The sequence below is a fragment of the Hyaena hyaena genome, unplaced genomic scaffold, assembly GCF_003009895.1.
Source record: "Hyaena hyaena isolate Hyena2069 unplaced genomic scaffold, ASM300989v1 scaffold_760, whole genome shotgun sequence".
NCBI classification, from domain to species: Eukaryota; Metazoa; Chordata; class Mammalia; order Carnivora; family Hyaenidae; genus Hyaena; species Hyaena hyaena.
This window is the reverse complement of record NW_024081391.1, coordinates 456,728-483,289: the sequence shown is the minus strand read 5'-3', so window position 1 is coordinate 483,289 and position 26,562 is coordinate 456,728. Positions and strand designations below refer to the sequence as shown.

General features: G+C 47.0%; 1 protein-coding gene across 1 annotated transcript in view; it reads left to right on the top strand.

The window, feature by feature from the left end:
- The window catches only part of VWF (von Willebrand factor), a 138,521-nt gene that overhangs the window by 103,951 nt on the left and 8,008 nt on the right, over nt 1-26,562 (top strand). Inside the window, exons 36-47 of the mRNA XM_039218403.1 lie at nt 153-345; nt 562-903; nt 3,400-3,599; nt 10,954-11,056; nt 11,470-11,544; nt 12,744-12,848; nt 14,099-14,304; nt 16,567-16,716; nt 20,773-20,883; nt 21,794-21,974; nt 22,684-22,724; nt 23,241-23,357. Coding sequence (XP_039074334.1) covers nt 153-345; nt 562-903; nt 3,400-3,599; nt 10,954-11,056; nt 11,470-11,544; nt 12,744-12,848; nt 14,099-14,304; nt 16,567-16,716; nt 20,773-20,883; nt 21,794-21,974; nt 22,684-22,724; nt 23,241-23,357 — 1,824 coding nt within the window. The remainder of the gene's footprint in view (nt 1-152; nt 346-561; nt 904-3,399; nt 3,600-10,953; nt 11,057-11,469; nt 11,545-12,743; nt 12,849-14,098; nt 14,305-16,566; nt 16,717-20,772; nt 20,884-21,793; nt 21,975-22,683; nt 22,725-23,240; nt 23,358-26,562) is intronic.

Below are 26,562 nucleotides of genomic sequence, written 5' to 3'. Positions count from 1 at the left end.
TGCTGTCAGATATCAGATAACACTGTGGATAACACTGGGGTTGAATGTGGCAGATGCGTAGGGACTGTCAGTAACCTCAGGAAGTAGATAAGATGAAATCTAGGATTCTTGATAGTGACAACCACTGATGAGTCATTTTCTTCTCTGGGCAGCTGACAGTGAATGGAAGACTGGTCTCTGTCCCATACGTGGCCGGGGACATAGAAGTCAATGTCTATGGCACCATCATGTATGAGATGAGATTCAACCATCTTGGCCACATCTTCACATTCACTCCACAAAACAATGAATTCCAGCTGCAGCTCAGCCCCAAGACCTTTGCTTCCAAGATGTATGGTCTCTGTGGTGAGAACATTCTCCTGACTTTTGGTCGATAAACCCTCCCTTTTGTATCGATAAACTTTCTTTGCTCTAGTCTTGCAACTCTTGGCTGCTTATGTTTCCGGGTCCAGTTGATTGTAAGGTTCAGATGCTGGTGGGGATGGAGAATGGCCAGGTCTCCAGCATCTCCAGCCCTGGTGGGCACCCAGGGCTAACAGTCCTGTCTCCTCATTTGCCTAGGTATCTGCGATGAGAATGGGGCCAATGACTTCATGCTGAAGGATGGCACGGTCACTACGGACTGGAAGGTGCTCATCCAGGAATGGACGGTGCAGCAGCCGGGGAGGACGTGCCAGCCTGTTCCCGAGGAGCAGTGTCCTGCCTCCAGTGGTTCCCACTGCCAGCTCCTCCTCTCAGCCCTGTTTGCCGAGTGCCACCAGCTCCTGGCTCCAGCCACCTTTTACGCCATGTGCCAGCAGGACAGTTGCCACCAGGAGCAAGTCTGTGAGGCGATTGCCCTGTACGCCCACCTCTGTCGGACCAAAGGAGTCTGTGTTGACTGGAGGAGGAGCGATTTCTGTGGTGAGTCTCCATGTGAGCACCCCCCACCACCGAAGTCATGAAGACCAACTAATTGTGGGCTTGCTCAACCTCTCGAGGTCTCAGATTCTTTTTCTGTGTGATAAAGATCAAAATCCCTGCTTTTCCTATTATGTAGGATCCCATTTAGGATCAACTAAGATGGTAGATGTTTAAGTCATTTGAGTGTAGAATTTCTGTGCAAACAAAAACATTTCTACAGTTCAGACAGATGTGACTACGTCAGCAAAGTACAGAATGACCAGTCACATTGAGTTTGAAATTCCACCAAGTTTAGCAAATGCTCACAGAATAAGCCATGCCTGAGCAGGGTTTTGAAGTGTGAGTGGATTTTGCCACTAAATATTAAGACACGTCTTAATAACAAATACCACAGGATTGCTAGTGTAGATACCTCCCCAAGGTCAGTTCCCCTACTTGGACTTGGCATTTATCATTTAACATGTGGGGGATACCATGATGAATCAGCTGCCTCAGGGGGTGCTGAAATGACAAGAACACTGAACTTCAGCATCCTCAGTTACTGAACATCATCCCTGACTTTTTCTGGAGGGAAATCAATATATGCAAGCATCTCAGGATAATAATCCTAAAGCTGTCACAGATCTCACCTGTGGCTGGAGGACTTTGGCGCCCTAGTACCAGCTCAGCAGGTGATCGACTGTTCTCTATCTGGACCTTGCTTTCTGCATCCCAGAATAAGATCATGGGATTAGACAACCCCTGGGTTCCTTCCAGCTCTGGTGTTCTGAGTCCATTGGATGGTAGTACTTCCTTTCAACCTGCCTGCAGGTCAAGGGGCAAATGATAGTTTCTGAGTTACCCACAGTCCTTTTCTACTTACTAATTTCTTTGTCTACCCCTGGCTGCTTATAGTGTATTTACAGGAAAATGCTTGGTGCTCTAATCCTTAGACAGTCCTGCCCCCTGCAGCAGCACCGGGAGAACATTTAGGAAGGGGTTGAGCAGGGCCACCGTTGGACAAGTGAATCATCTTTAGCTTTTCTCCTCTTGTAGCAACTCTTCAGAGCTGTGGATTCCTTATTTAATTTTAGAGGATTTTTAAAGGATTAAATATACCCATATTTAAAAGAAAGACCCATAAGACTTCCCAAGGATACACAGGCTGACATCATCAGTTAGGGTTAAATTTGACTCAAGTAACAGACAAGGAAAATTCTGTCACATAGCTGATCAGAGGGAGGTAGTTCCAGCTGTTTCTGGGTCTCAAACTGGATTAGGTGTTTTGCTCTGTTCTCACTTGGGTGTGTTTTTTTCTCATGGGTTAAGATGGACTTCTAGCTATCATGTCCAGGTTCAAATGGCAGCATGGGAGAGGAAGGGAGAAAGGACAAAGGATATACAGAGATGTCTTTTAAAAAAAGATTCCTCCTGAAATCAATTACTATACTATATGTTAACTAATTTGAATGTAAATAAAATCTTGGAAGAAAAAAGAGATGTGGTATATATATATATATATATATATATATATATATAACTGAATATTACTCAGCCATCGAAAAGAATGAAATCTTGCCATTCTCAATGACGTGGATAGAGCTAGAGTGTATTATGCTAAGTGAAATAAGTCAGCCAGAGAGAGACAAATACCATATGATTTCACTCATATGTGGAATTTAAGAAACAAAATAGAACATGGGAAGGGAAAAAAAAGAGAGGGAAGCAAACCATAACAGACTTAACTACAGAGGACAAACTGAAGGTTGCTGGAGGGGAGGTTGGTGGGGGGATGGGCTAGATGCGTGATGGGCATTAAGGGGGTACTTGTTGTTATGAGCACTGAGTGTTATATGTAAATGATGAATCAAAAAATTCTAGTCCTGAAACCAATATTACACTGTATGTTAACTAACTACAATTTAAATAAAATTTTGAAACAAAAAATTTAAAAAGAATAGAATATGATAGAAAATAGAGCAGTATGTAGAGAATATGTAAAGAATAAGTTTCTGTGAAACTTATTTTAGTTATATATATGTATATGTATATACATATACATATCCTAGTCTATGATGTAACTTACTTTAGTTATATATATGTACATGTATATATATATATATATATATATATATATATAACTAAAATATATAGTTTAGTTATACCTATCTATGTATCTATCTCCTGGCCTATGATATAAAATATATTTCTTACTATATTCATTGTCAAAAAAGTTCAAATGGTACTCATTTAAGTGATGTTCCTTGAGCAAATACTCAGAACTTAGTCACATGACTACATTTAGCTGCAAGGGAAGTTGGGAAATGGTCTTTATCCTGTGGTCATGTGTCTCGCTTAAAGGTCTATTTGTATGGAAAATGGAGAGAATAAAAATCGGTAGAATTAGCCATTTCCGCCCCAGCACATGTGTCAGATGATCAGCCTCTCTGAATCAGCGCTGCCTCTGTTTCCCTCTAGTTGGTGCGGGCTGAGTGTGACCTCCTTCTCTGTTTGTAGCTATGTCATGCCCACCTTCCCTGGTGTACAGCCACTGTGAGCGAGGCTGCCCCCGGCTCTGTGAGGGCAATGTGAGCTCCTGTGCGGGACATCCCTCAGAAGGCTGCTTCTGCCCCCTGCATCAAGTCCTGCTGGAGGGTAGCTGTGTCTCTGAGGAGGCCTGTACCCAGTGCGTCAGCAAGGATGGAGTCCGGCACCAGGTAGGAGCCCTGGCCTTTTACTTCCCATGGGGCTGCTTCTCTCTCAGGTCAGTAGGGTGAAGTGTTCACCAGTGATTGTTCGCACTGACCCCCAACTGTGGAAGCAAGGGTCAACTCTTTTTTTTTTTTTAATTTTTTTTTTTTTTTTTCTAGGAGAGAGAGAGAGACAGCGTGAGCAGGGGAGGGTCAGAGAGAGAGGGAGTCACAGACTGAAACAGGCTCCAGGCTCTGAGCTGGCAGTCAGCACAGAGCCCGACGCAGGGCTCGAACCCATGAACCGCGAGATCATGACCAAAGCGAAAGTCGGACGCTTAACCGACTAAGCCACCCAGGCGCCCCAGCAAGGGTCAACTCTTAAGGGGATCACTGAAGGATAGGGAAGCAGTATGGCATAATGGCTTTGGAGCCACGTACATCTTGATTCAAATCCTGGGTCTGTCAGATATCAGCTGTGTGAAAAACCCCCAGAGAATTAACAGCATATTACTATGAGTACTCCTACTGTCATTGTCATTATATTCATATATAAGTAGAAGGCTATAGGAACCTAGAAGGGGATGGGAAAAGAATATTTTATATGGTAATATCTACTATTATGAAGATGTATACTTCGCATTATACTTAGCACTCTATGTTCATCATCTCAACATTATTTGAAGGTGTGTTTTGCAGGGTATTAACAGTTACCTGTGGTCAAGAGAGCTTAAAGAACACTGGCTAGACAGGTTTCTTTATTGTAGGACTCTTTAGAGCTTTTCATGCACTAATGTATAGTGCCAGTACTTAAGAGGGATTTTGCTTCTCAAACTTACCTGACTTGGAACCTGTGTGTGTGGCCAAGTGAGTGACTGTGTGTCTGTGTGTGTATGGCACCCTCTTGGATCAGGGTTCCACCGAATGTACTGGGATGTCTTGCATCATCTTATAAATACTTAAAAATTTTTATGAGAAAACCCAGTCTTAGAGAGCTTACTTTGCTCATGGACACAGTTTGTAAGTGATGGAGGTGAGAATTAGACTTAGTATTTAAAGCTCTGACTCCAAAGAGGCTCTTTCCAATGTATGAGAATGCATTTTTGCTAAGCCTTCTTTGGGCTGATGTGCTTGGGAATCATTGAGTACTTAATTCTTTTAGCACCTTAGAAGTTATTGAGTCCATTTTGAAAGAATATTTACCAGACTCTCCCCCATCTTGGCCTGAGATGGCGGTCATGTCTTCAAAGTTGACAACATGTACATTTGTAGTGTCGGGGTACTGTGTGTCTGGGCATGTGTGAATGTGTGCAGGGGTCCTGTCCTTCATCGCTGACAGTGATACTACAGAACATGGTACAGGGAGAGAAGATTTGGCTTCTAGCAAAGGAGAGTATATTCTCTGATTGGGGATTATACCCAAGACCTAACATCTCCATCATCACCAGGGAGGACTTTTATCACTAAGTGAACCAGGTAAGGTGACTTACTAGATGTAATCACATGGTAAAGCTAGCTGACCAATCTAGAGAACCATGAAAACAATAATTTCAATAACTACACTATTCTCTCCCTGACATTGTAATACAGGAAATGGACTATTTCCTTTGATTCTCCTGCAAACTCCATAGGGTCATTATTGCATGTACCATTGAACAGGTGAGGACACAGGCTCAGATGGCATCAGGTGATAAAACTTGGATTCCTATCCACCGTTCTAGGTCATCCCTAGCCCTGCTATTGATCTCACTGGAACTGTGAGCTAAACTTTGAGCTAACTATGTTTTCATGTAAGCATGGGCGGTCATCCAGCTGGATGGCTCTCATTTGCTCTGTTTTCTTACTGGGCTTTATCCAAGTGGACCCCATTCATTCTCACCGTGAAGTAGATGAGTTAGGAGGGAAGACCAGTGATACTGTATTGCTGTATTTTACCTTGCTGAATGAAGTGACTACCTGTACCAGAATATTCTCCAAAACGAGTACATAAAACCTTACATTGCTCTCCCTGATCCGCACAGCTCCTGGGCTCCCTCCCACTGGGCTCAAAGGATATGTACCATTACATGTGGTGCCAGCACCCAGTGGTAATTTCAGGCTGGATTTGCTGGTAGTGGTCAGGTCCTCTCAGAGGGAGGCAGAAATGTCCCTACCCTGGGGCGCCTGGGTGGCTTAGTCGGTTAAGCATCCGACTTTCGCTTAGGTCATGATCTCGCGGTTCGTGGGTTCGAGCCCTGCGTCGGGCTCTGTGCTGACTGCCAGCTCAGAGCCTGGAGCCTGTTTCAGTCTGTGACTCCCTCTCTCTCTGACCCTCCCCTGTTCACGCTGTCTCTCTCTCTCTCCTAGAAATAAATAAAACATTAAAAAAAAAAAAAACCTAAAAAAAAAAAACCTTAAAAAAAAAAAAAAAGAAATGTCCCTACCCTCTACTTTGGCATTCTGTGATGAGAAGGAAGCTCAAGTTTGCAAAACATTTCTGCCTCCATGACTGTCCTTATGGTGCAGGATGTGGAGAGCTAGAAGCTTGTGAATTTAACCTCAGTGTCTCCACCCTCCCCCTCTGACTCTATTTCTCCTCTCTGGTCCCCTCACCTTCCATCCAACACATTGGAATATACATTTGAGTTGCGTGAAGAATGATATTTGTGCAATATTTTGGACACAGAAACAGTCTCATAAATATATTTCAGAACCAAGTGACATTAAAATTAATCAAAACCATGAAGGGAGCCAAGCCAGTTTCAGTTTACTTCAGAAAATCTAGTTTAAATGGATGAAAACAAATATCTTATCAGGCTACCTGCAATTTCCATTTTCCCATGCAAAGCAGGGAAAGAATAAAAATCTAACATGAAGGACATTTCCATGAAATGAAATTTCTTTAGCAGAAAAATAAAGCCAAGACAACTTTTCTTCAGGGAAATAATCCAGGGTATAAATCTCTGGTGGTAACTTCGGAAGGGCAAAATATTTACCAGTTTCCATAGCTCTTGTTTATTTTCAAAACACAGTGTAAACACGTGAGCCCTTGTGGCTGGCTCAGAGGGGCCCCGGGGCCCGCGCACTGGCTGTCCCTCTCTGGTTGGGGCTGTGCGGGGCAGCAAGGACTGCCTCCATCACCCCCAGAATGAGCTCCCGGAGCCTGCGTTTCCTCCCTGGTCTCCACCGGTCCCTGGCAGCTCAGTGCTTACATTTCACCCGCATCTCCCCTCAGGCCCTTGGCTGTGGTGGGTGGTGCATGATGACCTGTGTCTCTTCTCTGACCTGAGACTTCGAAGACTTCAGTTTTCTCTCACCAGCCAGCTCTCATACCAACTCTCTTCTGGAAATCGTCACGCCCTGCCCTGGAACCCTCTGGGGGAGATGGGACTGGCTGTAGTTGGCCTGTCCTGGTGCAAGAGCGCCACCTGGTGCCATGATTACTGCATAACGAGACACGTTGTGCAGGGGCGGGGCAGGCTGCTGCTGGTGCTTTTATTTATTTTTATTTATTTTTAAACAAAATTCACATTTTACTTAGGTTGAAATAAACTATACAAAATTGATTTTCTTCACCAAAAATAACAGTAATATTTTCTGTATTATTCCTAGATAAACCACAAAACACTTATTTTTGTAGGTTTTCCAGGTTTTGTTTATAAATCAAGACGAGGCAGTAGATACAGTCATGGAAAAAGACAGAGGAAAACAGACAAATCAGTTGTCAGTATCCATGGCCTCTGATCCTGTCTTGACCATGAAACAGGTGTTCAACAAATACCTGCTGAAAATCTTATGAAGATGTAGGCTCAACAAAGGAATGTAAACAGCAACAACCCAACGTGGACCACAATGGCAGGCTCGCCCATTCAAACTGTAACTGTAACTTGTTCCTTTAAGTTCATTTGATAAAGACAAAATCTATGCTGAAATACTTGCTTGACAAGCTCACATTTTTCCATTCTCTTTCTCTAGCTGTCTGGTGCTTTTAGTTAAGCGTTAGCCAGAAAGATCTTTTTTGGGAGCCATAGACTCTGTACCCTGTATCCGGCATGCCTCATTAAAGCTTCTTGGGGAAATGAAAATCCTTGGAAAAGGAGGTTTAACACATAATTTTGGTTATCTAGTGTGGTGTTGTCCACTCTCAGGATCGTGGGGAAGTTGTATTGTTTATTCTTGAATTTAGATTTAAAGTTCACATTTAAAAAGAGGAGGGGCTCTTGGGTGGCTAGGTGTCTGGCTAGGTGGTTAGGTGTCCGGCTTTGGCTCACGTGATGATTTTGTGGTTCATGAGTTTGAGCCCTGCATGGGGCTCTGTGCTGACACCTCGGATCCTGGAGCTGCTTCAGATTCTGTGTCTCCCTGTCTCTCTCTTTCTCTCTCTTTGCCCTTCCCCTGCTCACACTCTGTCTCTCTCTCTCTTTCTCTCTAAAAAATAAACTTAAACTATTTAAAAATTTTAAAAATAGAGAAAAGAAAACCCAAAACATATAAAAAAACATGATCCTCTCTCATTTCATCACCTTTGCTTTTATTTTTTTAATGTTATTTTTGAGAGAGAGGTAGAGACAGCGTGAGCAGGGGAGTGTGTCACAGAATCTGAAGACAGGCTCCTCAGCATCCCCATCAGTGCAGAAAGGAGAAAGCGGCAGGACAGAGAGAGAGGCCTGGGGAGATGTGAGAGGTCGCCCCCCTCCCACTCCCAGGCCCCTGAGGCCAGTGCCCTGTGCCCCCTGGGAACTTCCCAGCTCCTGGGAGAGCCCTGGTTTCTGGTGCTAGTCGCTCCCTATTCCATGCTGCTCACTCTCACCAGGGCTGTCCATATTTGACACTCTTCTCTTTGAGGCAGGGCCCTGCTCACAGAGCTTCAGGGCTGCATTTATCTACCAAGTTAAACACAGCCCCTTGGAGCAGACAGTGAAGGCCTCTACAGTCGCTTGGTGGCCACAAGAACATTCTGTCCTCTGTTCCCACCTGGAATCCCTTCTTCTTTCCTCTGCCTGGGTCCTTCCCACCCAACACAGGTGCACCTTTGTGAGGTGTTTCTGGAGCACCCCAGCCTCCGTGAACATTTCTTTTGCACTGCTGTGGCTCTTGTATTTCTCATTTTTAAAAGCAGCTTTATTGAGGCATCGTTTACATACAGTAAACAGCACCTATGTAAAGTGTACACAATTTGATGAGTTTTGACATATGTACATACCCATAAAGCCATCACCACAATCAAGATAATCAACATTGCCATCAGCCCCAAAAGTTCCCTTATGCCTCTTTTTAATACATCCCCAACCCCCGTCTCCCACCCCCAGGCAGCCACTGCTCTGCTTTCTGTCACTATAGATTTGTTTACATTTTCTGGAATTTTCCATAAATGGAATCATGCAAGCGGTACTCCTTTTTTGCCCATCTTCTTTCACTCAGCATGATACTTTGGAGACATCCATGTTGCATGTTTCCATAGTTTGTTTCCATGGCTGAGTAATATGCCATGCCGTGAATGTATCACATTTCCCTTATCTCATTTAACTTTTCACTGGCAAGTCTTATTTCTTCAGTTTGAGTGTCAGCTATGAGGCTGGGAGCACATGTGTGTGTGAGTGTGTGTGTGTGTGTGTGTGTGTGTGTGTGTGTATTCGGCCCCTGCCACTTCTACGGCCACCGGCAGTGTGATATGCCCATGGCAGGCACTGTGATTACCAATAAGAGAGGCAGCCATAATTAGTACAGAGAGCACGTGGTGTCTGGGGCCAGAATGCCAGGTTCAAATCCTGGGATGTGGCACCTGGTCAGGTTCCTTGTCTGTGTCTCCATTTCATCATTTGTAAGTGTAGATAATGACAGTACTTATTGATTAGTGGTATTGTCAGGAACATAAAGTGAGTAAACATCAAGTTCTTAGAAATATATCTTGGACATATTGAACACTAGTTATCACTGGGAGGCAGTAGAGCACCATATTCAAAAGATAGATTTTGGGTTCAAATCTGACTTGCAGCTGTGATGGTGTGACCTTAAGCAGGTGCCAGCTTTTTCCTTTGACAAGTGGGGATAGTAAAAATGTCCTCACTAGAGGGCTGCAGTGACAATTAAATGAGTCATTTATGGGGGCACCTGCATGCTCAGTCAGTTAAGTGAGTTCAGCTCAGGTCATGATCTCATGGTTCATGAGTTTGAGCCCCGGGTCCAGCTCTGTACTGACATCTCAGAGCCTGGAGCCTGCTTTGGATTCTGTGTCTCTCCCTCTTTCTCTGCCCCTCCCCCATTTGTGCTGCCTCTGTCTCTCAAAAATAAATAAAAACATTAAAAAAAGTAAATGAGTCATTTATATAAAGCACACAAAACCATGGTACACAGCATATGCTCTTCAGACATTGGCTGCTATTATTTATTGAGTGAGGGGAAAGGTGTCAAGGGGCACAGGTCAGAGGGCTTATTCCTGGAGGAGGACCAGCAGCTTTGGGGAAGGGTGTTTTCCTTGAAGACTTCTGATCTTCCTTCTTCTCAGCTGACTGGTTGCTGACCATGGAAGCAGATGGAATAATTAAGACCTTCTTGACCTGGGAACTTGTTAGAGGTCTTTGAGCTACTGAATAAGACTGTGTTGATTCAGGGGCGGATAACTGAAGGTGGATCTAATTTAAACTCTGAATTTGCCTCACTGGCTGAGTGTAGAGGGCTGCCTGGTCCTGGCTCTGCAGTCTGCTCCCCACCCCTGCTGGTCAGTCTGCACTGCCGGCAGCTGTCCTGTGCGGAGGCCTCAGTGGTCTTTCTCGGGTGGGTAAACCGGCCTGGGAAGTGCAGCCCACATGGGAGTTCAGGTCTCCCTGACCTGACGACCCTCTGCAGTGGGGCTGCCTGCAACTCTGGGAAAGCTGCCTCACCGGCGGTGGGAACCCTCCTCTGAGAGGCTGCCCCCTGGTCTCCACCACTCCCAGTACCAACAGTGTGATGAGTCTCAGAGTCTTGCTGTCCTCCCCTCCACTCTTCCTGCCCCGTCCATGTCTTGTCAACTCCATGAGTAAACGGAATCTGTTTCTCCAGCTACACCCCCGCTCTGGCTTGGGAGATGGCTAGCCGTGTGGTGTGGGAACCCTCATCCTCTTGCCTTGCTTAGTTTTAGCACGGCCGCCAGAGATGGCCGTCCTGGAGGGCTTTCTGCAGGCTGTGGTTTGTCATCCCCTGAGTTTATGCGGTGTAGGGACCGCCTCTCCTGGTGCCCCTGATGCTTCTCCAGCTCTTTTCGTCTCGGAGCCTCACACTGCCTTTCAGCCTGTGGAGGCCCCGCTTGGTCACTGCCCTCCGAGGGGAGCCAGAGCCAGAGGTGGGGGGACTGACTTCCATGGCCTCCGAGGCTTTGTGCCCCCAGGGTCCTGGGCCCTCTCTGAACCGTGTTTTCCTTCAGTTCCTGGACACCTGGGTCCCGGCTCACCAACCTTGCCAGATCTGCGTGTGCCTCAGTGGGCGGAAGATCAACTGTACGACACAGCCCTGCCCCACTGCCAGAGGTGAGCTCCCCACTCCCTGCTGCGTCTGGAGGAACAAGGACTCCCTTGGCCCTAGACCCCCGTCTGCAAACCTGGTGGGCCAGATACAAACGTCCATTCCCTCCCCCTGCCCCACACTTCTTTACCTCACTGGCCTCAGGGTCCCCTTTTCTGGACCTGGAATAGATATCCTCAGAGGTTAACCCTGTCCCCCTGTCTCCACCTTCGCCGTCAGATGTAGAGTCTCCTGGAAGGCACATTTGAGGGGGCTGCCAGGACACCCTGGGGAGACCCAGGGCCCCTCGGCCTGATTCCTGGTGGGCCTCCCAGGTGGGGCCTGTGCTGGTTTTCAGTGGACGAGAGTCTGTGACATTCTGAAGGCTGCAGGCTGCAGCATTATTGGTTTCTCTGACTTCTGTGGCATTCTTCCTCAGCTCCCACGTGTGGCCCCTGTGAAGTGGCCCGCCTTCGCCAGAGCCCAGAGCAGTGCTGCCCGGAGTATGAGTGTGGTATGTGCTTCTCCAGGGCCCAGACCCTGGCCCCGGCCCCAGGGGACCCCCTCCCCCACCTCTCCAGGTGCTGAAAGGCATGTGTGCGCTCAGGCACAGGGTACTCAAAAGGAAGTGGATAAGGGGTGACTGGATTTTCCAAAAAATGGCCAGAGTAACCTCTGGAATGTGGCTTTCCAGGAAAATTCTGCAGTGAATTATTAAATATAAGGTTTGAAAGCATTAAAAAAAAAAAGGAGTAATCACTGGCAGGGTGCGGTGCAGAGATTTACTGAAGAAAAAATCATGCCAAAGTAACCATTTGCCTTTTAATAACATTCTGAGGATACTAGACAGAGAAGGCCACACACAGGGCACCTTGACTTCAGCAAGTTATTCATCAAAGGTTTCATTATAGGCTTGAAAACTGCATGGTGAGTAATGGGCTGAATAAATAGTGTAATGAAACGAATCAGGAGCTGATGGAATTATGGTTAACATGACAGGAAATCTCCAGTGCCCTGTCGCTGTCCCGTCCAACGTGTTTATTAATTGTATGGATGAAGACATAAAGCACAGGCGTGTCAAATGTGCAGTGATGCAAATCTTTGAGGGAGAGCAGATAGATCAAGGGACAGCCCAGGAATCTAAAAAAGAATGAAATAATCTGAGACATTTATTTATGCTTATAAAATTCATCAGGCATAAATAGAAGTCCTATGTGGAGGGAGATGTGGCTGGAGAAAAATTTGTGTCATAAAATAGGTCTTAGAATGTTAATAGGAGAGAGAACTGGGGCCTCATTTAATTCACGCCTCTCATTTTATGGATATTATTAAGCTTCTATGATGTGCCAGATACTCTGCCTTTGCTATTTCCTGATATCTAGAGACTGACCCCGGAAGGTAGACTTCCCACCTTGCAGAAGATAAGACTGAGGCCCAGAGAGTTTGACAGGGCTTAGCTGAGATCTGGAAGTTCCAGCAGTGACAAGAGAAATCAACATGAGCTTATCATATGACTCTAGATCTATCTCTCTATCTCTCTCTATCTATCTTATTGCTTCCCCCCTTCTCTATCTCTCCCTCTCCCTCACCACTTCCTCCTCCTCCTGTGCCTGAAGCAGTAGAAGTCTGTAGGAATAGAAATGTCAGGTGCCACTCACAATAGTGAGTGACCTTGCTGACTTCTGAGTGGGTGTCTCTCTTTCCTGGCCTCAGTGTGTGACCTGTCAAGCTGTGACGTGCCCCCGGTGCCTCCCTGTGAAGGGGGCCTCCAGATGACCCTGACCAATCCCGGCGAGTGCAGACCCAACTTCACCTGTGGTAAAGCCTCTGCAGATAAGGAGGGGGTGGTGCGGCTGCTCTCCTCTGGCCAAGGGAAGGTGTCCCGTACTGCAGTTCATGGAGCCTGGGCTTCAGGTGCATCTGGAACAGAGGGGTTAAGGTCACACCTGGATTCAGTATACCCAGCCATGTGCTGCTGCAGGTGAACCGGATGTGGGTGCAGCAACAGGCACCTCCCTCTTGGGCTGCATTAAGATGGGTGGATGGAGAAGCCTCCAGATTCAGTCTTTACTCGTTCCCATTCTCCCAGACACCACTGAGGGGTTTGTTCTCACCACTGGATCTTATTTCCAAACAAATTTATACCTCCCCCCTTCCATATATGTATCCACAGAGTTGGACTAAACCAAGACATGTCAAGGAACAGAATTCCCCATTTAGCCTGTGAGAATATCCACTTTGTGTCAAGTGGAGTTCCTGTCCCCTTGATTTAGAATCTCACTTGAGTTCCTGGTGTAAGACCTGGAGAGAGAGAAGAAACCTCATTCTATTTGGAGGAAGTTGGAAAGAAGCAAAGGACACATGGATGGGATTGGCATTTGTAAAACAACACTGTGGATTTGGGATTGCTAGCTTTCTTTTGTTCAACATTGTTGGAGGACCCAAAACTGCAGGGTGTTGTTTTAGGTACTGAGGTGGGGATAGGGTCATATAAGCTATCAGCACATAAGAATGTTGGAGGGCCCAGGTGGCTCAATTGGTTAAGTGTCCGACTCTTGATTTTGGCTAAGGTCATGATCTCATCGTTTGTGAGATCAAGCCCCGCATCAGGCTCTATACTGACAGCATGAAACCTTCTTGGGATTCTTTCTCCCTCTCTCTCTGCCCTCCCCCAAATAAATAAATAAACATTAAAAAAAAAAAAAAAAGAATGCTTACCAGGCCTGTCTGGGTCTTAGAGATCCAATGTCTGCTGTCTCTGAGAATCAAAACTGGAGGGGCCCTATTTTTCTATAGAGGAGAGACCAAGCAGCCTTTATTTCTCCTCCATTAGAATTCCTAGCTTCACATTTCTCCTTTTGATCAATGTTCTTATTTTTTCGGTAGACTAACTGCTTTTTGGTATGATTGAACATCCCCCAGCCCCTGGGCTGGGATTTTGTTTCTGACTTAATATTCTGGTTCTGGAGTTCCCTGGCATCTTTTATCATAGCTTGAATACTTAGGAGCCCTGGCTGAATGTACTGCCCAGTGTGGGACTGGAGCCTCACCTCATGCCCGTCACTCAGCCTGCAGGAAGGACAAGTGCAGAAGGGAGTCCCCGCCCTCCTGCCCCCCGCATCGGACGCCGACCCTTCGGAAGACTCAGTGCTGTGATGAGTATGAGTGTGCTTGCAGCTGCGTCAACTCCACAGTGAGCTGCCCACTGGGGTACCTGGCCTCCACAGCCACCAATGACTGTGGCTGCACCACGACAACCTGCTTCCCTGACAAGGTAGGGGCCGCTGAGTTCTGGCTGGGAAGACGGCCAGACATTTGTTCCTTAGAAATATTTGCCTACCTGAGCCTCCCTTCCTGCCCAGACTGAGTACTTTAACAGTGGGGGAGCTGCCGGCATTGCATTACAGTCTCAATGGACATTTAATTAGTTTGGGAGATATTTATAGAGAACCTACTATGTTCTCAGCATGACGAGGTGCTAAGATTACAAGCAAGGTATAGGTCGTGGTCCCTACCTTTAAAGAGCTTATTTTGTAGGTTAGCTAAGGAAATAATATGATTGCATGAATTTTTTAGGGACTAGGTAATAGTTTACTTATTTGTTAATTGCTATCCATTCATGCAACCATCCATCAGTCTTCCTTCCTTCCTTCCTTCCTTTCTTCATTCCTTCCTTCCTTCCATCCACCCATCCACCCATCCATCTGTACTATCCAATATTTACCAGGCAACAACTATGTTCTAGCAGATCTGGTGCTTTTTTAGGTGATATGGGAAAAATGTAAGATTCTCTTACGACCTCTTATGATCTTGCTGGTCTACAGAAGACAATAGTCTATAAACAGAATACAATAAAATGTCAAGGGATGATGCAGATATTAAATGCAAATGGAAGTTTTATGGAGGAGAGATCCACCAAGATGAGCTATCATGAGCCAGAATTGCCACAGGGAGACCAAGGCACAGTTGCTTTGGCTGAATTATTCAGGGTGAGTCCCAGAATGAATGCCACAGAGAGGCCTCGGTTATCTTTCCCTGGATGCTTACTGCCTGCGGGCTCTCATTGCCTCCAGACTCTTTTGGTGAATAGAGCTTAGAAATGTATTTTTAAAGAGGATGAAACTCACACGTTCATAGTGATACTTCGGATTCCAATTCTATTATAAGGTTTTACTTAATTTCTTTGATTTATACTTGTGCCACTTTCTAAGATGCAAATACTGGTTTCCTAAGATAATTGACATAATTACTTATTTGCTTTCTATTAAAATACACCTATAATAGTCTCAAAAATAATGAGGCCAATATAATCGCTAACAAGTTCTTTATCATAGGAATATAGCCCATCAGGGCTGGGCTGGGCTTTAAAGTTGTTTGAAATAATTATGTTCCTTGCGTGATTTTCCCAGTGCTAGTGGAAATATCTAGTTAATCAGATATTTCAGTGTGTTTTCCATTTTTAGAGATTGCTTTTACTTCCTTTTTGATTTGCTATTTTGTTATATGAAACATACCATGGCATAGTAACATAGTTACTAATAATGCTGTAACAAATCTGTAACAAATAGCCTTGAGCACCTATCATTTGTATTTTGGGCATTGCATCTTTGTGATAGATTCCTGGAAGTGAGTTTCTGGGTGGTAACATTTTCTAGGAGGCTTCTTAATAGAAGAACAAGGGGTTCCATTCAGTAAGTTAATTATACAGAAGCTGAAAGATGGGTCAGGTAAAAAGGATAATGGCTTATAAATACTTGTACTGCTATGGTGTGAAATGAGGGTGGAGACCTGTTCATGACTTCAGAGGGAAGGCTTGGGATTAATGTCAAAACTGTCTTTAAGTGTCCTGATCAAACAGCTTCTTTAGCTCCTCATTCCTACCGAGTAAAGTCTGAGGACTGTGTACTATGTGTATCCCAGGCTTTACGTATTCTGATCCCAATCTACTTTTGTAATTTCATTTGCCACATCCTTTCTGTAGTTCTTGAGAGCAGGATCCCTCATCTCTCAAACGTATCCCCATTCTCTGTGCCTCAGAGTCTTTCCTTTGTTATGTTCCTCGTTATGGTCAGGCCTCAGGGGCACACCCATTCATAGCCCCCACTGGCCTCCAGCCCACTCCTAATGGGGACAGAGGGCTATGTGAAGATGGTTGCTAAGTCCAAGAACTTTACTGGGTCTGAGGAATAGGGAATACTTTTCTGCATGACATGGGAGGGAGTTAAACGCAGTTAATGCAGTGATGAAACTGGATTAAGGCAGCCAGTGAGTTATTTCTGAGACTGTGGTCCGAGACGGACCCACCAGGGGTCCCTCCCAGGGTATACCAGCCATGGCTTTCTAAGGCTGGTGGGCAGGGAAGAGAAGAGGGCAGAACCTACTTGATAAACATCCCTCTGGGTGGGCAGAGACCATGTTGGTTTTACATATTGCTGTTTTCAGCACCTACAGCACCTTCCAATGCATAGCCGGTGCTCACTAAACTCTTGTTTAAATAAACAGAATGAGCTCGCTCACAGAAGCTTTGTGTCTGCAGGTGTGTGTCCACCGAGGCACCATCTACCCTGTAGGCCAGTTCTGGGAGGAGGGCTGTGATGTGTGCACCTGCACCGACATGGAGGATGCTGTGATGGGGCTGCGCGTGGCCCAGTGCTCCCAGAAGCCCTGTGAGGACAACTGCCGGTCGGTAAGGGGTGCAGAGGGGCTGGACGTTGCCAGCAGCAATGGGAGGGGGGAGGTGAGGGAGGGGGGATCCCAGGAAGAAGCAAGAAAGCCCCTTTAGTAACTGGACAGAGGACCCAATTCATAGGCTGAGCTGAGCCCATTAATTTTCTTTTTGAGAAGTTAATCTATGGAAAACAAAGACTCAATAAGTCAGATTGGACAGGGATGGACCCCGGACCTGCATAGGCAAGGTGAGCTGCAGCCAGACTCAATAAAGACACGTGCAATCAAAATTTATGAGAAAGCAGAACTTCCTCCCAGAGGCAGCCTGCCTGCAATGAGGATCTGGAACAGATGGGCAAAGAGAAGCAGAGATGGGGGCTCTTGGGGCAAATGGAGTGGGACTCCGAGAGATTCCCTGTCTTTTCCATAAACCCACTTTTTATTTTAGCTAGCTTGAGTGGCTTCTGTTCTTTGCAATCAAAACCCCCTGCTGATACACAAAATATATTGGGTGCTGGTTTTACTAAAATGACCTCTAAGCAGCACTCACTTACCTAGTAGCAAGTTGTTTCCATCCCCTTCCATGGCCTGTGGGAGGAGATGGAGACCAATGGGTTTCCAAAACTTAGCATTCCCAGTGGACACACCTGGATACCACCGCATCATCCTATCCCAAGGGTGCCTCGCAACTCTGCTCCTCCTCAGGACCAGTGAGGCAGGTAGAGGCAGACGGACTGAGTAAACTCTCCCACTTCAGGATTCACATTTGGGCCCTCCCTTCTCTCATTATACCACCTGCTTCAAAACCAAGAGCATTAGCTTCACTGTTGTCCTGAAGATAAGCACAAGATGTGTGTACTTGTCTGCCCTGGTTACTGCTCTTATATCATCATCATCTCCTGATAATACTGAAGGAATAATAATGATGATGATGATAATGATAATGGCACTAAACTAGAATTTTACCCACAATTCTCTTTGCACAACCATCCTACCTTTTTTCTAGGGTCTGACCAGTCTTAATTGGGCAAGAATAGAGGTGCCCCAGAGCACACACCGGAGCCTTAGGGGCAGGCCACCGCAAGAAGAATTAAAAATTGAATTGGGACAGCAGTGATCATGTTTTCTGTACTGCGAATTATAAACATGGTCTGAAAAATCACCAATGTGTAGACACATTATAGGACAGTGACACTGGGAGAACCTCCAGAATCAGCCTAATTGTGGCTTTGGGAACTGCGTTCGGAGGGACTCAATACAGTGCATTATATTTTATTTATCCTCATGATTTTCCTCCAGAAGGAAAGAGAGGTGGGGCTGTCTTCCCCCTTGCCGGACAGGAAGCAGGAGCCTGGCACAAGGAATGAAGTTGCCCATAATTCTACAGCTCTTTGGAGCCAGTAGACATGGGAGTGTTGACTCCTGGCCCAGGTTGCTGTTAGGCTGGTATACTGGCAACACCAGCATTGCAAGGGCCAGTCTGACCCGGCAAAGAGACAAGGGACCAGAGCTCCATGCCTCCCATTCCATTTCAGCTACAGCAATTGTGCCTCAAGGATTGGTCTGCTAGGGAAGCCTGGGTGGCTCAGTCAGTCAACTGTCCAGCTCTTGATTTTGGCTCAGGTCATAATCTCAGGGTTTGTGAGTTTGAGACCAATGTCAGGTTCATTCCCTCTCTCTCTCTCTCTCTCTCTCTCTCTCTCTCTCTCCTTCTGTCTCAAAATAAATAAATGAAAACTTAGAAAGGATTGGGCTGCTAAATACATTAGGAATTTATTTTCAGGGACATATTTGTCTTCATATTGGGTGGATATTAGATGTACTTAGTTCCATTCTTTTTTCTTTTTAATTCAAATTCTAGTTAACATACAATGTAGTTTTGGCATCAGGAGTAGAACACAGTGATTCACCTCTTACATATGACATCCATTGCTCATCCCAAAAAGCACATTCTCCTTGGTGCCCATTACCCAAAAAATAATCAGTGAAGAAATGGGCAGAAGACAGGAAGAGACATTTTTCCAAAGAAGACATCCAGATGGCTAACTGACAGATGAAAAGATGCTCAACATCACTCATCATCAGGGAAATACAAATCAAAACCACAATGAGATACCACTTCATACCTATCCGAATGGCTGAAATTAACAACGCAGGAAACAACAGATGTTGGCGAGGATGCAGGGAAAGGGGAACTTTTGCACTGCTGGTGGGAAAGCTAACTGGTGCAGCCGCTTTGGAAAACATTATGGAAGTTTCTCAAAAAATTAGTTCCATTCTTTTTTTATACTTTTAAAAAAATGTTCATTTTTGAGTGAGAGAGACAGAGCATGACTGGGGGAAGGGCAGAGAGACAGAGCATGAGTGGGAGAGGGGCAGGGAGACACAGAATTCAAAGCAGGCTCCAGGCTGTCAGTGCAGAGCCCGCTAAATAGGGCTCATGAACTGTGAGATCATGACCGGAGCTGAAGTCAGATGCTTAACCGACTGAGCCACCCAAGCGCCCCAAATAAGTTTCATTCTTAGTTGGGGAACCAGTGCAAACAGGCTAGAGAAAAGTAAGAAGGGTGTGAGATGTACATTTTGAGCAGCTATAAGCTATAGGATTCAGAGGAGTATGGGCAAAGAAGTAGAGATGATGTATAGGCTGAACCTCAGTTGCACATCAGGAAATGGGGACATTGGAGGTGTGGAGGGAATCTTAGACGGCAACCAGGAATTTGGTGGCAGGGTGCAAGAAGTGGGTGGGGTTTTGAGAAGAAGGCCTCTGGTCTGGGAGTCAGCCAACATACTGATAACCCTGTTTGCAGGTGAGGAGGGCAGCAGCAAACAGGAAGATTATGCAAACCCAGATGACTCAGCACTCTGAGGGAGGCACACAAGAGTGACTTGAGGTCCCTAAAGAGATTAATGACTGTGTGCTGTGCTCCCGTGAGGCTTTGTTTCTTTCACGGCACTTTGTACATTCTGCTTGTAGTGGACGGTGTCTAGATCGTATCGTCGTAATTTGTTGGCTCCTCTAGAGTGCCTAGTACGTCACAGATGCCCCATAAATGCCTAGAATCCCAGCTGATAAGACTGGAGACAGCTCTGTGGACACTGCTGTGACGCAGGTGGGGATGTAAGCAGGTCCCATGCAGATGGTATGAAGTTGAGCCAGGTCTCTGGAGTGCCTGCGTTGCCCCAGAGAGAGGCACCGGCGTTGTGTGCATCTTCTGACTTGGCCCTGCTCAGCATGCGTGTGCCTGTGGAGCAGAGCGGGCTGGGCGTCCGCACCCACCCCAGCCCTGCTCAGCGTGCGTGTGCCTGTGGAGCAGAGCGGGCTGGGCGTCCGCACCCACCCTGGACAGCTGCACTTGTCCCTTGTCTCTCAAGGACAGAGCTCCAAGATGAAGCGTGGTCCTGGGTTCTCTTTCCCTTGTTCTTAGTATATGGCCTTAGAGTTTCAATGGAGGATTTCAGTCCAAGTTCCCAATGCTTTGCCAGATTGGAGAACCTCCACGTCTCCCTGGCAGGCTTTCTGGGGAAGGTCAATCTGTGCACTTTCTTATCTTACTGGGCCTCTTAAGCCACTAGGTAATATCAAGCAATGACCAGGGGAAACTCAGCTCTGCCTACTGGTGAGAGCTCTTGGGATCAAGGTGCTCTTCTTGTACAGGCAGTTCTCTCTGTTAGAGTGGAGACCAGATCCCAGGCATCCTGACCATTCTCCCCAGTCAATGAGGGACCCTAGAGTTGGCCATGATAGAGGTCAGGCCAGCTGGCTGCTGCTAAGTGAATTCTGGGCTGTCTTTAATACTCCTGTGGACTGGATCTTGGTTTGAAATTGCAAGTTTTCCAAGGGCATGGTTATGTCTCTTCAGCTGCTATAAGACCTAGCTAAGTGACTCAGTAGTTGGTGCCTTCTGACCACTTCTTGGCATGATCCTGAGGCTGGTGGATGACAGAGATGAAAATGTTCACTCCAGCTAGTCTGTAAATCCACAGGGCTCAGTGTACATATGGAGTAGATAAGAGCACCCGTGTTTTTACTGCTGGGCTGTCCTTACTCGCTTACTTCTTTATTTGTTTCCAGGGCTTCACTTATGTCCTCCATGAAGGCGAGTGCTGTGGAAGGTGTCTGCCATCTGCCTGTGAAGTGGTGATTGGTTCACTGCGGGGGGACTTCCAGTCTCACTGGAGGAATGTAGGTCTGGGGCCCAGGCTGGGGAAGAAGCAGGGTAGGGCCTTAGCAGCTTGGTTGTCCATTCTGTGGTCCAGTGCTGGCTTTGGCTGCATTCTCTGTCTTTTGGTTTCCCCGTAGAGAGTTGCATCTGGCTGTGGTATTATCCAGATGTCAGCTGGGATTACTTTGCCCCTTAGGAATAGTTATGATTGCCTTAGACTTCCCATTTGGTGCATTTGGGGAGAGGCCCATTTCCTTCCCTAAGAGTTCTGTGTCCTCCTGTTTACCTGTGGATCTGAGGTCTGCTTCCCCTGAGTGGTTGATACAGGATGGCCTCACCATCCTGCATTTATTGTGGGTCCACCACTGCTCCAAAACTCCACAGGCTGTAAGTTCTGTTCTGCCTTGAGTGGCGTCACTCATCCCCAGGCCTGAAAGCCCCAGGGACAGACTTCTGGGCTGTAGGGGCCAGATGCCAGCATCCCTAGTCTCTTGCTTTCTCCCTGTAGGAGTAAGTGGGAAGTAGCTCCTGGCTAGGGAATGAATGGAGTTTCCCTTCCACATCTCTGTGTCAACCCATGCTGCTGCTTCTTGGTCAGAGTGCCCTAGAGCCTCTGAGCTCAGATCACAGCCAAGGCCTGGGGTGGAGGGGAGTGTCCCTAGGCTTCCCTAAGGGGCTCACTCAGGTGCTGAAGACTGTGTCTGTAGAACACATGGCTCTGAGCTAGGATCTTAGGGTGACTTTGACCTAGACTTATCGAGAGACTTGGGATGAGCCCCATTAATTCCCTCTGTGGGCCTTACCCTGTGGGTGGGATTTATATATTAAGCTGGGGCTCACCTCCAGAGCCCAGATCTGCTCCCTGAGAGAACAGCACACCCCACAGGGCCCTCAATCCAACCTCGCTCGACTCTAATGCTCTAACCACAGGTTGGCTCTCATTGGGTCTCTCCTGACAACCCCTGCCTCATCAATGAATGTGTCCGAGTGAAGGAAGAGGTCTTTGTGCAACAGAGGAACGTCTCCTGCCCCCAACTGAACATCCCTGCCTGCCCTGTGGGCTTCCAGCTGAGTTGTAAGACCTCAGAGTGTTGCCCCACCTGTCACTGCGGTAAGGCGTGCGTCCAGGGGTCCCTTCAAGCTTCTCTTTACACTAAGGGCTCCTGAATTCTTTGCCTTTTCAGCAACTCAGGGAAATGGTCAAGATCAAACTCCTCCTATCTGTTCCTAATGCTTTTGTGGGAAAGCAAATAAGATGAGAGAAACATTACAGTTTCCTGAAGGTCAATCACTGTGCTCAGTGGTAGCTTTAGACCCTCCACATCCATCTGTGTACCCATGTGCATTAGTGAGTGGTGGAGCTCCCTAACCCCAGGCTTCTCAAGCATTCCCTGTACCGTCTCTGCTGGGGAAAGGTATTCTGACTTCCCACCCGCAACTCCACCCACAAACAAAATAGCAACTCTCTCCACCACCTGCTCTGAATTCTTTGTGTGATTTGGTCTTGGGACTTAAAGTTTCCAGAGTAGAATTTCATTCTTTCAGAAGCCCAAGTGCCCTCCCACTCGCTTTTTAAGTGTGAACCATTTAAAAAGGGTTGGGGGGGGGGGGAGGAGGATCTTTTTACTGTGGGCCGGGTGGTAAGACATAGGCAGCCTGCCCTTCTTCTGCAGGCCTGGGAGGAGTGAGGCCACTGTGGGACCCTGGGATGCCTGGGGTGGGGTGGGGTGGGGAGACAGCCTGCAGATGTAGGAGAGGGGCCCAGATGGGGAGGAGAAGACTCTGAGGGGATCAACCCTGCACTTTTCTCTCTCCCCCAGAACCCCTGGAGGCCTGCATGCTCAATGGCACCATCATTGGGGTGAGCCTTCTTCTCCAGGGCGAGTTGTGGGGGAGGGATGGGGGTGCTGTAGGAAGGATGGGCAGCTCAGTCATTTGAAGTGGAAATAAAAGGAAGCAGGGAGCCCTATCCCCCACTTTCCATTGCCTCCCGGGCTTTTGGGGCATCCTGGTGCCCAGGCTCCTGCCATCTTGATAACTCTGTAGGGCCTCACCTTCCAGCCCCCATTCGGGCGCCTGAGCACCTCTTCTGTGTGCAGAGAAGCACTCTGATGGCATCACACACGTTTCAATCCTTCTCCCTCTCTCACTGCTCAGGCTCCCTTTCTGGCATAAAAGCTCTGACTTACCATCACCATACTTGGGGGTGGGAGGGCAGGAAGGGAGTGGGGCCCTGGACACAGGAGGAGCATCAGGGTGACAGCTCCTCTTGGCTGTGGGCAGCTGGGCCCCCTCTCCTAAGGCAGACAACTGAGGTGAGTGGGAGGGTCGGGGGGTTAGTATGCTAGGGGCCTGATCCTGGGGTCTCTGGTTTCAGCCCGGGAAAAGCCTGATGATTGATGTGTGCACCACCTGCCACTGCACCATCCAGGTGGGGCCCGTCTCTGGATTCAAGCTGGAGTGCAGGAAGACCACCTGTGAGGCCTGTCCCCTGGTAAGAAGGTGGTCAGGGACCCAGGGGATGGCCTGCATATTTGTGGGACCCAAGCAATGGGACCTCACTGGTGTCTGTATATAAAGGTCTTGTTATTTTCTTATCATGGACAATATTTGACAACTGTAATGAAGAGTCTAGTTTTGTAAAACCTCAGCTTGCAAAGAGAGTAGTTTTATAAATGTAAACAAACAAATTTGCAAGGCTTATGATGCCATCTTTACAGTTCTTTATTATTTTTTTACACAACATTTTAAGAAGCATCATTGCATTCTTTGAAAACATGAAAAATTATTTAACAAGTAGTTATCAAACACTAAATGAGAAATTCTATACAGTTTTCCTTGGAACGGATGTACCTTATCCATTGCTTTCATTATTGGGTGTTGAGGTGGCTGCACATATTTCACCTGTTTCTGCCAGGTCACAGTGACTGTGTTCGCTCTAAATCCCCGCTGAGGGTGGATTCTGAGAAGTGGAATCATCATTTCTAGTGAGCCAGATGAAAACGAGCATTTCCCTGTCTTCACTGTGACCCGGCCCTACGTCACAGATCTAGACTTAATGCTTCTTCCTCAAGCTGCCATCTGTGCTGAGGGCTCCTGCTTTGAGAACACAATCGGTTAGATGAACTTAAGAGCCAGAGGCACAGAATATAGTTAATAGTTCTTTCAGGCAGCGCAAGTGGAAGACGTCCCCCCTCAGCTGGGCAAGGGAGCAGGCGGGCTCTGGGGTGGGGCCGGGGAGGAATCCTTCTGGCAAGGAGGAGTGTGACCAGCCAGAGGAAGGGAGCAGGTCCTTTATAGGCTGTTCTCCATCTGTAGAACTGTTCTTCATGGCCCTTGGCACAGTCATGCTCTAAGTAGGGGCTTAATAAAATCTATGTGGAGTGAATGGGCCTATAGGAGACACAGCTATTTCTGAATGATAATAAAGAGACCATTCCGGCCTCAATTAAGATGAAGCCAACAAGGCACGTGGTTTTGCTTTTTGTTGCTGTTGTTAAATCCCAGTTGCTTTGCTAGGATTTTGGGTGGTGCATGTATATACGTGTAACAGCTCCCCTGGAATACAAACTAGGATTAATAGGGAACTAAATAATGCTGCATGGAGTTTGTGGCATCTCTTTCACCTTGGACGTCCACTGAACTATAAATCAGCGCAGCAAGAGGTCTGCACCAGCGCTGTCTTGAAGCAGGGCTTCCTGGAGGGTGAGCTGCTAACTCCATACTAGCGCCCTCTAGTGGTCAGAATGGGGCACAGTAAGCTCCTCTACATCCGTAGAAATCCAGCAGTAGAATCAATCTAGTCTAGATACATAGGTTTCAGTATTTTTATTTTTTTATTATTATTTTTCTTAAATAGTTTATTGTCAAGTTGGTTTCCGTATAACACCCAGTGCTCATCCCCACAAGTGCCCTCCCCCATGACCATCACCCCCTTCCCCTCTCCCCCACCCCCATCAGCCCTCCGTTTGTTCTCGGCATTCAAGAGTCTTTCATGGTTTGCCTCCCTCCCTCTCCCCCACTACTTCCTCCCTTCTTCTCCCCCATGGTTCTCCGTTAAGATCCTCCTAATGCACCTATGTGTGCAAATATATGATATTTGTCCTTCTCTGCCTGACTTATTTCGCTCAGCATAACACCCTCAAGTTCCATCCATGTTGCTACACATGGCCAGATTTCATTCTTTCTCATTGCCATGTAGTATTCCATCATATAGATAAGCCACATCTTCTTGATCCATTCGTCAGTTGATGGACACTTAGGCTCTTTCCATGTTTTGGCTATTGCTGCTATGAACATTGGGGTACATGTGCCTCTATGCATCAGCACTCCTGTATCCCTTGAGTAAATTCCTAGCAGTGCCACTGCTGGGTCATAGGTTTCAGTATTTTAAAATCTATGGCCTCTTTTGGTACTCTTCCTCCTATCCTCCATGGCAGTGTACCCACTTCCTCCCTCTTGAGAAATCCTAGATTTTTCCTCCTTCTATGTATCTCTCAACCTTTGCTGAAAACTGCCCCAGTTGACTCCATTCTAGCTCAAGATTCTTAACTGATCTTGCCACACGCCTCTGCCATGAAGGTCAGAGAGGTCTCCTTAGGGTGAGGAGCTGTGCTTAATAAAGTTTAGGTAGGTGTGCTTGAACTGCCTACATCAGACTCAGGTGTTAGTTTCACTGGAGATTTGAGTCCATTTCCTCCCAGGGAAGGTGGTGCTCATACCTTAAGGAGACCTGTAGAAGATGATTTGTGCTGGCAGGTAGTAGATATGAAACTAGACAGGTGAAAACTTGAGGAAAGCATGAGGAAGAGAGGTCACCCTGACATGGAACTGTGAGAAGGCAGCTGGAGGGATGTGACCATGAACTGACCGTGGGCACTAAGTTGAATGTAGAATAGAGGACCTTCCAGGGAGGGGAATGGGGACCAGACTGGCAGATAGAAGTAAGAATTAAGACTAGAAGGCTTTGAGCAGCCAATGAAATTTATGGAAAAGGCTATGGGACACAGGAGTGCACTGTTAGGGGCATGACTGGACAGAGGCAGGACTCCTGGCAGCTCAGACCTACACAAGTAGACTCTGGCTGGTGGGAACTTGGCTGGCAGGCAGAGGAAGTGGTTGCTTCTGATTGGGTGTTCTGGGGAAAGCCCATTCAGCACTGCCCTGCCCCGTGTGTGTGTGCATGTGCGCGTGCATGGCATGTGTCTGCCTCTGGAACACACAGCCCTGCCTGGTGGGGCCAGGAAGCCTTGTCTGGACAAGCCCTCTTACTGTGCAGCTCTATTCTGCCTTCCAGGGCAGGGGACATGCAGCGCATCTGTTTCCTTGTTTACTCGTGTAAGTGGCTCCTGTCAAGCTCCCTGTGCCCCCCCCTCCCTTGTTCCCAACTCCAAAATCATTGCCCCCTCCTGTTACCTTCCACTCTCTCCTCCTTTTCTTCCTGTTCTTTGCCCTCCCATAACACCCTCTGTTTTTTCCCATTCTTGGTTCGATTGTGCTCTCTGCCTCTCTGGTGTGTGGGTTTCGTCTCCACCGCCCTGTCCCTTCACTTAGCAGTCCCCTCCTCCCTGTGTCCCCTGCCCACTCATTTCTGCTGTAAAGATTTTGTCCATTTTCCTCTCCTCAGGCCTGCTGAGCAGAGTGTGTTTCCTGGTCTCTTCTTCTAACACTCACTGAAAAGAAAAACACCCGAATCTGTG